Raw genomic sequence first — 13,755 nt, 5'->3', positions numbered from 1 at the left:
TTAAACATATACATTCTTTAAAAAAAAAAAAAAAAAAAAGAAAAGAAAAGAAAAGAAAGCCTTCCTGGCCAGGCATGGTGGCCTGTAACACAAGGTACATGGGAGGCGGAGGATTGAGGATAGAAAGTTTGGGGCCAACCTGAGCAATATAGCAAGAACCTGTCTCAAAAAACAAAAATAAATAAATAGAAGACTGGGGATGTAACTCAGTGGTAAAGTACTTGCCCAGTATGTGTGAGGCCCTGGGTTCAGTCCCTACAAAACACACACACACACACACACACACACACACACACACACACACACACACACAGTGAAAATGCTGAACTATTCTCTTTGAACACCAGGGATTGAACGCAGGGCTTCTCTGCCTCTCACATATACCCTCAGCCTTTTAGTGAAATATTTTACCAAGTAACCTTGGTGTTGCTGGATCCCAGTGGTTCTCAGTTCTCTTTTTCAACCTCTTACTAGCATTTTAACCCCCTCCTCCCTTTTGAATATACTTTCTTCATTTGCACTGGAGAGACCATACTGTAATTGGTTTCCCTTCTACCTCATTGGTTCATCTTCTTCTCTCTGGGCTTTTTTTTTTTTTTTTTGGTACCAAGTATTGAACCCAGGGATGCTCAACCACTGAATCACATAATCATATTCCCAACCCTTTTTGTGTTTTATTTTTTTATTTTGTAATATTCATTCTATTTGTATATTAAAAACCATTTGGTTAAAAATACAAATAGTATGAACTAATTATTCAAGCAATCAAAATGTTATAAAATTTGACTTATTGTAGGTCTGTCTTAGTAAGTTAAAAAGACTATGAGGCGTAAAAGCTCAATGTGTAAAACAAGCAACAACGCACTAGAAAAGGGGGATGCAGAGGAGGCAGATTCCTAGAGGTCCTACCACTCTATTTCATGTCCATATTTCTGGTACTTTAAACCCTTTTAAAATCACTGTTGACACCAAAATAAGTGACCCAGGGGTTTCCCCTATTGACACACGAGTTTCATGGATTTTAATCCAGAGGTCTAAAAGTGGCCATGTAGTTCACTGTGGGCCAGTCCAAGACAAAGGATGTTACGCAATTGATGTTGCCTTCTCCCATTTCATCCACAGGGCTTGCTGTTCACATATCCTTTAGTTTTTATTTTGTTTTTTACATTTATTTCTTCAGACTCAAGAAAAATGTTGTCTAAGCTCACCACAGGCATGAGAATGCTTTGTATGTTCCAGTACCAGAAGCGTGGAGGGATGTGGCCCAGGTGTACAATGCCTGGTGCCACCCACTTCTCACTGCAGCAAGCCACTTTTTCAGGTTCCTGTGACTTTTCTGCCTGTGCTTTCTGCTCTCTGGCCCTTCCACTGCCCCTCAATCTGCAACTCTTTCACTTCCTTTGACTTTATTCCCGTAGTATATGAAGCATGTCAGCAGTAAAGTGACCCCTGCTGATGATGCCCCTGTGTGAGTGACAACTATGCTGGGGTAGCACTCAGCAGCTATGACCTTTAGTGTTAAGTCCAGTCAGGAATGGTGGTGCATGCCCATAATCCAAGTGACTCGGGAGGCTGATGTAGGAAGGTCACAAGTTCAAAGCCAGTCTCAGCAACTTAGCAAGGTCCTAAGCAACTTAGGGAGACCCCCAGAAAGACCAAGTTTATGTAGTTAACAACATCACATCTCCATATAAGTTTTGCTGATCAGACTGCTAGCATTCCCACTCCTCTTCAGTGAAATCAATGGCCACATCTCTGAATGTCTGCATTTCCACTTAAACGAGCAGGCCTAAGGATCTTCAGCACCTGCACAGCCGAGCAACACAGGACTCCAAAGTATGAGAGTGAAGCCTAGAGCACAATCTTATGTTTTATTTTGAAGCAGGGTCTCACTGAGTTGCTTAGGGCCTCACTAAATTTCTGAGGCTGGCCTTGAACTTGTGATCCTCCTGTCTCAGCCTCCCCAGTCACTGGAATTACAGGCATGTGCCACTATGCCTATCTCTCTAGAGTGACAACAATGATCTTCCTGTATTTTCTATCCAGTCTACAACCATACCACCCTGAACATGCCCAACCTCATCCATGTCCATTCATATTCATTCCTTTGATGATCTCATCTAGGCTCATAACATGGAACACCATATATTTAACATATTTGCTAATTATGTCCCCCCCCCCCTTTTTTTTTTCCCAGCCCAGTCTTTTCTTCTTTTCCTTTTTTTTAGTGGTTGTACTAAACTCAATGGCCTTCTACCACTAAACTACATCCCTAGCCCCTTTTTTTAAGTTACATAGGCTGCCCTTGGACTTAATCCTCCTGCCTCAGCCTCCTGAGTTGCTGGGATTACACCCAGATGCCACTGTACATGGCTTCTGGGATTCCTCTTTTATCAGCATCTCACTACTGCTCTCCTGGTCCCAGCTGCCTTTTTTTCACCTGGATCACTGTAGTAGCCACCTGATGGTCTCTGTATTTCCATTCTTGCCTCCCTAGAGTCTATTCTCAATACAGCTTTTGAAATGATCCTTTTCATATATGTTAGGTGTCAATTCTTTACTCAAAACCCTTCAAAGGGGACTGCAGTTGTAGCTCAGTGGTAGAGTGTTTGCCTAGCACGTGTGAGGTACTGGGTTTGATCCTCAGCACCAAAATTAAAAAAAAAAAAAAAAAAACTAAGATAAATAAATAAAACAAAAATAAATAAATAAAACAAAGATATTGTGTCTATCTACAACTAAAAAAAATTTTAAAACAAAAAACAACAACAACAAAGAAAAACCCCTACAAAGTCCTTACAAGGGCCTAGAAGCCTCTATGTTATCTGATACCCTTTAATCTCTTCCTTTCCCACTATGTTCCAGCCAAGACAGCTTTGTAATTCTGGCTTGTCAGGCACTTTCCTATCTTAAGGTATTTGCACTATTTCCTCTTCCTGAAATGCTTTTCCTTCCCCTGAATATGCACAAGTATTAACTATAAAATAGCACTTTCTCAGCAAGACCTATGCTGGCATACCCTATTTAAAATTATAAACTGCAGAGCATGCACAGCATGGTAGTGCTTGCCTGGAATCCCAGTAAAATTGGGAAGCTGAAGCAGGCAGATTCCAAGTTCAAGGCCAGCCTCAGCAACTTAGCAAGGTCCTAAGCAACTTAGTGAGACCCTGTCTCAAAATAAAAAATAAAAAGGACTGGGAATGTTGCTCAGTGATGAAGCTTCCCTGGGTTCAATCCCCATTACAAAAAATAAATAAATAAAATGTATCTGTAATATATGAAATACATCCTCACCTCTATCCCTTTTTATTTACTATATCCTGTTCAGTTTTGTTACATAACATTTGTCACCTGCTAACATAATTTACCATTGGCCTTCTGTAGGAGGATACAGAAGTTCTGCATCTGAAGAGTCAACCAAATCAGATAAAAAAAATATATGGGGAACCATCATGTATAATCAACACCCACCAATAAAAAAACATTTTGGGCTGGGCACAGTGGGGCACACAAGTAATCTCAGCAATTCAGGAGACTGAGACAGGAGGATCACAGATTGAAAGACAGCATCAGCAACTTACCAAGGCCATAAGCAACTTAGCAAGACTGTCTCAAAAAATAAAAAAAGGACTGCGGGTATAGGTCAGTGGTTTGGCACCCCTGGGTTCAATCCCCAGTACCTAAATAAAGAAATGGTTGGGGATGAAGCTTCATGATAGAATAGAACAGTTGCCTAGCATGTTAGAGGATCTAGGTTCAATGCCCAGGACCACACACACACACAAAAAAGTCAAGAACCTATAGTCATTTCTTATTGCAATTATAACAAATAACCACAAACTGAATGCCTTAAAATAATACAAATTTATCATCTTACAGTACTGGAAACTAGAAATCCAAAGTGGATCTCACTGGGTTCTCTAGGGAATAATCCATTTCCTTGCCTTTTCCAATTTCCTGGAGGTTGCCCACATCTCTTGGCTTTTGGACCTCTTTCATCATCAAAGTCAGCAATCTCCTCAGGCTTCTTCTATCATCTCCTGACTCTTCTTATTCCATTTTTAATTTATAGGGACTCCTGTGATTCTTGTGATTACATGGAACCCACTAGGATAATATCCCCCTATCAATATCCTTTTTTTTTTAATTTAAATTTTTCACTGTTAATTGCTAAATTATTATATATATTTACAGGATAGAAAGTGATGTTATAATTTATAAATACAATGTGGAATTAAATTTAGGCAATTACAATATCCATTATTTCAATAAAGATCCTTAATCATATCTTCAAAATCATTTATGTAGTGTAAAGTAACAAATTCACAAGTTCCTGGTGGACATCATTAGGAGGTCATTATTCTAATTACTGCACAATCTCATTGAAAAATAAACAAAAGACATGAAGAGGTATTTAACAGCAGAAGAAACACATAGAACTTTTATTCATTAAGAAAATGAAAATTAAAGTCACAGTGAAATATCATTACACATTGGGCCCACAGTGGCACACATCTGTAATTCTAGTGACTCAGAAGGCTGAAGCAGGGGAAAAGCAAGTTCAAGGGCTGGGGTTATGGCTCAGAGGTGGAGTGCTTGCCTAGCATGTGTGAGGCACTGGGTTCAGTTCTCAGCACTACATATAAATAAATGAATAAAATAAAGGTCTGTCAACATCTGAAAAAAAATATTTAAAGAAAAGCAAGTCAGGGGCTGGGGATATAGCACAGTTGGTAGAGTACTTGCCTCACAAGCACAAGGCCCTGGGTTCACTCCCTAGCACTGCCAAAAAAAAAAAAAAAGCAAGTTCAAAGCCAGTATCGGGGACTAAGTGAGGCCCTAACAACTTAACAAGACCCTGTTTCAAAATAAAAAAGTGGCTGAGGAGGTAGCTTAGTGGTAAAGTGCCCCTAGGTTCAAAACCCAGTACCAAAAAAGGAAAAGAGAAAGAAAAGAAAGGAAACACCATTACATACATATGCACCACATTGGCAAACATTTTAAAAACTAATAACCAAGCCTGGCACAGTGGTGCATGCCTGTAGTCCAAGCAATTCAGAAACTGAGGCAGTAGAATTGCACGTTTGAGGATAGTCTTGGCAATTTAGTAAAACCCTGTCTCAAAATAATAAATAAAAAGGGCTATGGATATAGCTCAGTGGTAAAGCACCCCTGGGTTTAGCTGGACAAGGTGGCACAGGCAGGCCTACAATTCCAGCGCTCAGGAGTCTGAGGCAAAAGGATAGCAGGCCTCAACAATTTAGTGAGGTCTTGAGCAACTTAGCAAGGCTCTGTCTCAAAATCAAACAAAACAACAACAACAAAAATGGGCTGGGGATACAGCTGAGTGGTTAAGCACCCCTGGGTTCAATCCCTGCTACAAAAAAAAAAAAAAAAAAAAAAAAAAAAAAAAAAAAAAAAGCACCATTGGGTTTAAACTCCAGTGCCGCAAAACAATAACAAAACAACAGCAGCGACAACAAAAAACAACCAAGCACTGATAAGAATTCTTATTACTCTCAAAGGAGTATAAATTTCTACAACCTCTTTGGAAACAATTTGGCAATATCTAGTAAGGTTGACCAACAACTCTCCTCCAGTGTATACTGGAAACTACTGCATATATGCAACATATGACATGTATAAGAATGTCAATGGCAGTGTTGCTGAAAACAGTCCCTCCAAAGAAATCCAACAATAACAAATCCAACAGAAATGGATTAATAAATAAGTCAAGCAAAGACTATTACACAGTAGCGAAAAAAGCAATTACAGCTATACATAACAAACTCCAGTGTTTTTGGCTTCTACAGAACACTTCTGAAGTATCAGAGTGCACACAACTTACCTGAAGATCTTGTTAAAGTGAGATTCTGATTCTCTAGTTCAGGAATAGGGCCCAAGATTCTTGATTTCCAACTCTCTGTTGATCCACAGGGTACACTGAATAAACAGGGTTAGGGTGCAGCTCAATGATAGAATGCTTGCCTAGCATGAGTAAGGCTCTGGGTTCTATCCTCAGCACCAAAAATAAATAATGTGTGTGTGCATGAGCGTGTACGTATAAATATATATATAAAGGTTCTAGGCATGTATATACAATGATGAAAAAAATTTTTTAAAGAAATAATAAACACTACATCAGGAGAGAAGCAGGGCATGGTAGTGCACACCTGTAATCCCAGCAACTCCAGAGGCTGAGGACAAAGAATCACACACTTGAGAATGGCCTGGTCAGTTGAGCAAGACCCTGTCTCAAAATTTAAAAACCACATGGGCTGGGGCTGTAGCTCAGTGGTAGAGCACTCCTAGTTTGATCCCTAACACCTCCACAGCAAAAAAGAAAAAAAAAAAAAAGATAAATTCAGGAGAGGAGATACCTTTACCTCTGGAAGAGGGAGAGACACTGAATTAGGTAGATGAAAGGGTTCAATGGTTCTAGTGATGTGTACTTAAACTTGCTGTTGAGTTCATGAGTATGCATTACACATAACTTATATGTTACATATATATTTTCGAGACATTAAATACTACATTAAAAAAAAAAAAAAAAGACAATGAAAAACAAAATGATCAGCGTAGAAGCTAGATGGCGTTAACGGCCTGGTTTTAAAGGGAGTTAGTTCCCCAGCGCTACGCTGAAATAAAATTTGCAGAACTAGCCCAAACGGCATTAAACTAACTCAGTACTCGGTGACCAGAAATTCACCCAGGTTAATTCGTTTAAGGCCAGACTAAAGGGTTAGGACTTGTATTGATTGTCCAAGGTTCTCAAATTCGGTGTATTTCGTGAATCACCTGGCAATCGTTAAAAATACAGGGTTCCAGTCAGGCGCGGTGGCACACGCCCGTAATCCCGGCGATTCCGGAAGTTGAGGGAAGATGGCGAGTTCCAGTCCTGGGCAATTTAGTGAGACCCTATGTCAAAATAAAACGAGGGCTGGAGACATATCTCCGTGGCAGAGCACCCCTGGGTTCAATACCCAATGCCGCGGGGCGAGGGATGGGGAACAAAAAGGAAAAGAAAAAGAAAGGATTTCCAGACAGCTCCGCAACAGACACCGATTTTAAGCTCTAAGAAGGGGTCAGGGAATTTGGTGCAGTCCAGCCCTATACGGCAGGGAGCAACCGCTCTGCTCGCTTGGTCAAAGACCGAGCAGACTCTGGCGGAAGGCGTGACTACTCGGTCGGCCACCGCCACCGCCCGCTCTGTTAAGTCCCCACGGGGTGACTGAAACAACCGCGAGCGCAGTAAACCCAACTGAAGGAGCCGGTAATCACCCCTCTTCCCCGGAATTGGCCTCTACGGCTTTTCCGGGAAAGCCTCTCCTGAGAGTCCCCAAAGGGTAGACATCTGAGAAGAAATTGTTACTGCACTAGATGACGAAACCTCTGTTACTAAGATTCCCAGAGTCGTCTCTAAACTCGCCTTCGCCACCTACCAGCTACGCCTCTTAACCCTCCCCCTGCCAACCAGAAATAGAGAAGAAACGCGAGATACAGATGCAAAGATGTGGCCCAAGTCTGACCAATAGGGTTGGGGGGCGTGACCTCGAACCTTTCTTTCATTGGCCTAGGGATCTCAGGGAGACTTGGTCTTCTGGCGCCGGGGCGGAAGTCCCACGGGCGCTTGAACGCACTTTCTGATTAGCTCCTTGGTCCTTCGGCTGCCGCCATCATGGTGCGGAAGCTTAAGTTCCATGAGCAGAAGCTACTGAAGCAGGTGGACTTCTTGAACTGGGAGGTCACTGACCACAACCTGCACGAATTGCGCGTACTGCGGCGTTACCGGCTGCAGCGGCGCGAAGACTACACGCGCTACAACCAGCTGAGCCGCGCGGTGCGCGAGCTGGCACGGCGACTGCGCGACCTGCCAGAGCGTGACCCGTTTCGCGTGCGTGCCTCGGCTGCGCTTCTGGACAAGCTGTATGCTCTAGGACTGGTCCCCACGCGCGGCTCGCTGGAGCTCTGCGATTTCGTCACTGCCTCGTCCTTCTGCCGCCGCCGCCTTCCCACAGTACTCCTCAAACTGCGCATGGCACAGCATCTCCAGGCTGCCGTGGCTTTTGTGGAGCAGGGCCACGTGCGCGTCGGCCCAGATGTGGTTACCGATCCTGCCTTCCTTGTCACTCGCAGCATGGAGGACTTTGTTACCTGGGTCGACTCCTCCAAGATCAAGAGACATGTTCTGGAATACAATGAGGAGCGCGATGACTTTGATTTGGATGCCTAGCGGATGTTATCTCCGCGTCTGCCTTTTACAGATGGGAGTTGAGGCCTCATACTGGAGATTCTGAGTGCCTTTCCCAAGAGTACAGGTCTTGGGTTCTTCAAAACTTGGCTTCTTAACTGCAGGTCACCGAGGCGGGAGTGGGGAGGGTTGTTCCTGTTTTACAGGACATTTTCTTAGTACTTGGACTACTGACTATTAAATGACTGTACCTTGAGAGATAGTGGGAAGCAGTTTTGTGCTACACTGGGGATTGTTAGTTCTTTTTGCCTGAAGCACTGTGTAAAAGCTGTAACGTTGCCCCCTCCTCTCTTTCCTTTATCGTTTTGTACTAGGAATGTTTGGTTGAATTTATTTAACTCCAGTACTTGTTCCTGATCGTGATTAAACTTTGTACATATGGAGAGTTTGGGCTCAAGTTTGCATAAAATGGGTGAGACTTTGGTGGTACACGCCTGTAATCCCAGCTACTTTGGACGCCGAGGCAGGAGGATTATGAGTTGGAGGTCAGCCTGGAGGAATTTAGCAAGACCCTGTCTCTAAAATAAAAGAGCTGGGGATGTAACTCAGTGGAAGAGTGCTTGCCTAGCATTTGCTATGCCCTAGGTTCAATCCCCAGTAAAGCAAAAAACAAAAAGTTAAGAAAGGAAGACCTTCATGTTCAGAGTTCCCTTCCTCCTGTAAAGAAACACTTTCCTAGTACTAATAAATGGCCCAACCACTTTGTAAATGCAGTTTTTCGTATGGTTTTCTTATATATCTACAGGTCTTTCTGTCCCAGGAATCCAGAGGAGTAGGATCATCAGTGGCCCTTCTGTAGGTGTGAGGTCTAACCAGCCACAAGTGGAACTGCAGGATGTTGTACAGGATTGGACAAATTTGTTGCTTTACCAATCCTTCCCTTGGAATGAGTGTTTTGGCAGAGTTCTTCTCTGCAGGATTTCCTGTTGATGTCCCAGCCCCAGGAAATCCTGTATTAGAGGGCTGAAGTGTTTGCTTCTAAATAATCACCCTGTAACTTGGCCATCTAGCGGTTAGAAGTGGCCTACGAGGTTCCTGGAAACATGTTCTCAGGAGTGATAGAGCTCTGCTAAGCATATGCCAGCCCATGTGCTCAATTCCCTCCTTCCAAAAAATGGAGTGGTAGAGAATTAAAAGGGAGAGTAGGGAGCATACCAAATTTTACTCTGGGCTTTAAAAAGAAGAATAAACAGAATGCTGAGGCTAGTAGATGGGCTTTTACATGTGCCTTCACTTCTCTAGGTGTGAAGCAGCGTTTAGTGAAGAAACAAGGTGGTGATACGAGATGATAATTGCAAATGCTTCTATATGATACATACAGTTGTAAGTGCATTATATTAATCCATTTACTTCTCCCAGCAATCCTATGATGTGGGGAAATCCAATTAGTCTTCCCTTTTCAGATAAAAGAATTGCTGCAGAGATGGGTCAAAATCTTGAGATTGCATGGCCAGTAAGTGGTAGACTGGAATCATACTTGCTTTTAAGACATTGGGGATATAGCTCAATGGCAGAGTGCTTGCCTAGCATGCATGAGCCCTGGGCTGCTGTGCAAACAGACTATCTGTCAGAACAGCTGGCCCTTAGGTGTGAGTCAGTATAAAAAGAGCCTCTAAACTTGAGTTTCCAAGCCAGCAGAGAAAACCAGCAGCATTAGGCAATGCGATTGATCTCAGCAAAATGCTGTTATAAAGGGTTGAGGCAGACGCAAACATTAAACTGGAAGGTGTCAGGGAAAAGGTGGTGTTCAAGTTAGGAAAAGGAATTAACACGATATCCTGCCTCTGCTAAGCTGCCATTTACTCTTCCCCAAAATTCTGCAAGGTAAATGTTGTTATCCATATTCTCAGTTTGGAAAACAAATGGGACAAGAACTTGTCCAAGGCTGGAGTTCAAGTCCAAGCTCATGTGACTCCAAAGGCCATATTTTTTTGTGTTGTCCTTTTAGTGTAAAAATCTGACTCCTCAGCTCTAGTGGCTGAACACAGTCTCTGCTCATTTGGAAGAGCATTCTCAGGACTTCCAGGCTTGTGGATCTCATGGAGGGAGAATAAGGTAGCTCTAGAAGGCAGACCCTCCAGTGACCACCCCTTGGAGTAGTTGGAGCCTGCACCATGACCCACACAGATACAACCTTTATAAATTCTCTTGAAGTAAACTGGGTCCAGGGATTGAGAGGATAGGAAATACAATGGCTGGCTTCCTACACATGGGTCATCTCTGGGTTCCCCTTCATTCTGATGCCCAGGACTTCCAGAAGGGTCAATGCAACTAGTGAAGCCAGGTCTTGTGCTGTTTCCCAAGGTCCTACCGTTATGAAGCATGATCACAATATTTTCCATAGCCACTGACCACTTGTACTGTTATCAAAAGAATGTTACCATGCCAAAACAGAGGTCTGCCCTTTGCTTCTGGGAGGTCATTTTAGTCCCTTAGCATGTCATGTTTGATGGGAGTGTCTTTATTTGCCTGGGAACCGTGGTTGGGCCAGTGAGTAATAGGGTGGGGGCTCTTACTGGAGAGGGAGTGCTTTGAGTAATGGACCAGATTTCCTGAGCAGCTGGAAACTAGAAAATTCAAGGTAATATTATTATTATTTTTTTTTTATAATCAAAGAATAATGTACTTAATGCATTTTCTAGTTGTTTTTGTGTTGTGGTTAAGCATACATGTCATAGAATTTAACATCGCAAAAATAAAAGGAAAATCACAATGAAAACAACATTGAAAGAGCTTTGGAAATGGAGTCTGGAGGTCATTAGGATACTGGACAATTCCAACTGCTGCCTGGAAGATGATCTTCGATCACTTCTACCCTTTGTAAGCATTTGGAACAACCAAAAATGACATGGCCATACAGATACATAGTACCCAGAGCTCAAAATGCAAATCGGGAGATTATCAGCTGGAATGGTACACGGTGGCACGTGGTATAATACCAGTGACGGGGTAGGCCTAAGGCAGGAGGATCACAAGTTTGAGGCCAGCCTCAGCAATTTAGCAAGACCCTGTTTTAAAACATAGAAAGGGCTGGGAATATAGCTCAGTGGTAGAGCATTTGCCTAGCATGTGTGAGACCCTGGGTTAAATCCTACCCGCCCCCCAAAAAAATCCCAAGAGGGTTATCAGCTATCTCAGGCCCTTTCGAAAAATAGCCATTTTACTTTTAACCTTTGTATTTGACTTAACATTCTCTTGACTATTAGGTAAACCTTTCAGAATCTGTGTTGGGAGGTGGGTTTGACACTGGAGATTTAACCCATGGTGCTTTACCATTGAGGTACATCCCCAGCCCTTTATTTTTATTTTGATTCATGGCCTCATGACATTGTTGAGGATGGCCTTGAATTTATGATCCTCCTGCCTCAGTCTTCATAGTCACTGGATCACAGGCATGAACCACCATGTCAGGTTTGAGAATGTGTCATTAAGCTTGATACTAAAAGCTCTGTCCTTATCCCCAGTGCCAATCCAATAGCAAGGACAAGTTTTTAAGAAAAAGGAAAAAGTTTTAGTGCTTAGCTAGCAAAGGAGAATACACAGGGAACTCCTGTCACAGAAGCTGTGATTCTGTCAGGAGAGATTCTGCCTTTAAAGAGGAGATACAAAGGCTAAACTCCAGGAGTCATAATTCATTTGTAGCTTTGAGAGATCCTTTGCTTAGATCTGCAGGTGCTAGCCCCATAATGTGGATTCCTTCATTCTTCTGGTCATGAGCCAAAGGATAAAAAATTTGGCCTAGGACTGGAAGGTTAATCTTGCTTCCCCATGGTTAGGGAGGAGGGGGAGAAGAGGAAGGAAAAAAATATTTTCAGTTTTAAAGTAAGCTACAGTGGCAGAGCAGCAAGGGTTATAATCAAAGCATGAAGTAGACCTGTGTTACAAGCTTAGAGGAAGGATCACTAGCTTCCACCAACCCTAAAGCTAAAAATGCCGTAAAATAACATCTAAGTCAAGCATGGTGGCTCAGGTTTGTAATCCCAGCAACTATAGAGGTTGAAGGAGGAGGATTCCAAATTCAAGGCCAGGATTAACAATTTTATTTTTTTGGTACTGGGGATTGAACCCAGGGGTGCTTTACCACTGAGCTAAATCCCCAATCCTTTTTATTTTTTGAGATGGTCGTGCCAAGTTCCTTAGGGGTCTTGCTAAATTGCTGAGGCTGGCTTTGAATTTGTGATCCTTCTGCCTCAGCCTCTGGAGCCATGGAGATTACAGGTGTGGGCCACCATGCCTGGCCAGCCTCCACAATTTAATGAAAATTTTAAAAAAGGGCTGGGGATGTAGCATAGCACTCCTAGGTTTAATCTCCAGTACCAAACCAACCAACCAAAAAACATATAGATTTAGCTAGACTGTGCTTAATTAGAGATTTGTCAGCTTTCATTTCCTTGGCATCTATCCTTAGAATGAGGACTTAAAAACAGTTACCAGGAAGTTGCTTTTAATTTTAAAGGGTATCTGCTTCAGAATTGAGGATTGAATTCTGAGGCTCACACATGCTAGGTAAGGGCTTTACCGCTGAAGTACATGTCCAGCCCTTTTTTATTTTGCTGCTGGGTGTGGTGGTGCATGTCTTTAATCCCAGCAATTTTGGGAAGCTGAGGCAGGAGGATCCCAAGTTCAAAGTCAGTCTCAGCAACTCAACAAGGCCCTAAGCAACTTAGTGAGATCCTGTCTCAGAATAAAATATAAAAAGGGCTGGGGATGAGGCTCAGTGGTTAAGTGCCCCTGGGTTCAATCCTTGATACCAAAATAAAAGCAAAGCACAGGCCTAACTGGCTATGGTGGTGCACGCCTGTAATTTCGGCCATGAGGCAGGAGGATCTCAAGTTCCAGGCTAGCTTTGGCTCTTTATTTATTTATTGGTACTGAATAAAAGGATGCTTTACCACTAGACTACATCCCCAACCCTTTTTGCTTTTTCTTTTGAGGCAGCATCTTGCTCAGGGGCTCACCAAGTTGCTGAGGCTATTCTTGAACTTTCGACCCTCTGACTCAGCCTTCCTAGTGGCTGGGATTACAGGCATGCACTACTGCAAGCCTGGGCAATTTAGTAACACCCTCAGCAACTCAGAGAGATCCTGAGAATAAAAAATAAAAAGAATAAAAAGATGTGGCTCAGTGGTAAAAATGCCTCTGGGTTCAAGAGAGAGAAGAAAAGCACAGACCTTGTGCTCAGACCAGAGTTTGGCATGGAGAACCAACCACCTAAGTGCTGGATCAAAGAGAAAAAAAAAACAAAACAAAACCAAAAATGCTGGATCATCTCCCAACAGCTGAGGGGCAGAGGCTGGAGGGGAGGCAGGGAATGCCACACTGCCTCTAACTTGCTTTGGCACTTGGGGTACATACCTCTTGTCTCCTCTCTTTGATAGGAAGAGCATCAGATTGTCCTAGTTTCTGCTCTGAAAGTTTCCTTAGAGGAGTGGATAAAAGAGATAGCACTTCGCTTTGTGGGGTGGTATACACCATAAACTTGGCTACTCAAGAGGGTGAGGCAG

The 13,755-nt window shown here is 42.9% G+C and overlaps 2 protein-coding genes across 2 annotated transcripts in view; one reads left to right on the top strand and one right to left on the bottom strand.

Moving 5' to 3' along the window:
- LOC306654886 (uncharacterized protein C15orf39) overlaps window positions 1-13,755 on the bottom strand; it is a 381,506-nt gene that overhangs the window by 52,421 nt on the left and 315,330 nt on the right. The window lies entirely within an intron of this gene.
- On the top strand, window positions 7,588-8,634 carry IMP3 (IMP U3 small nucleolar ribonucleoprotein 3). The gene has a single exon (XM_079118678.1). The coding sequence runs from the start codon at window positions 7,679-7,681 to the stop codon at window positions 8,231-8,233; it is 555 nt and encodes a 184-aa protein (XP_078974804.1). The 5' UTR covers window positions 7,588-7,678; the 3' UTR covers window positions 8,234-8,634.

This window comes from Sciurus vulgaris (genome assembly GCF_902686455.1).
Source record: "Sciurus vulgaris genome assembly, chromosome: 2".
Classification (NCBI taxonomy): domain Eukaryota; kingdom Metazoa; phylum Chordata; class Mammalia; order Rodentia; family Sciuridae; genus Sciurus; species Sciurus vulgaris.
This window is presented reverse-complemented; position numbering and strand designations above follow the sequence as displayed.

Excerpts from the sequence above, each read along its gene's own strand:
- IMP3 (XM_079118678.1), top strand. The coding sequence starts at position 7,679 with ATGGTGCGGAAGCTTAAGTTCCATGAGCAGAAGCTACTGAAGCAGGTG.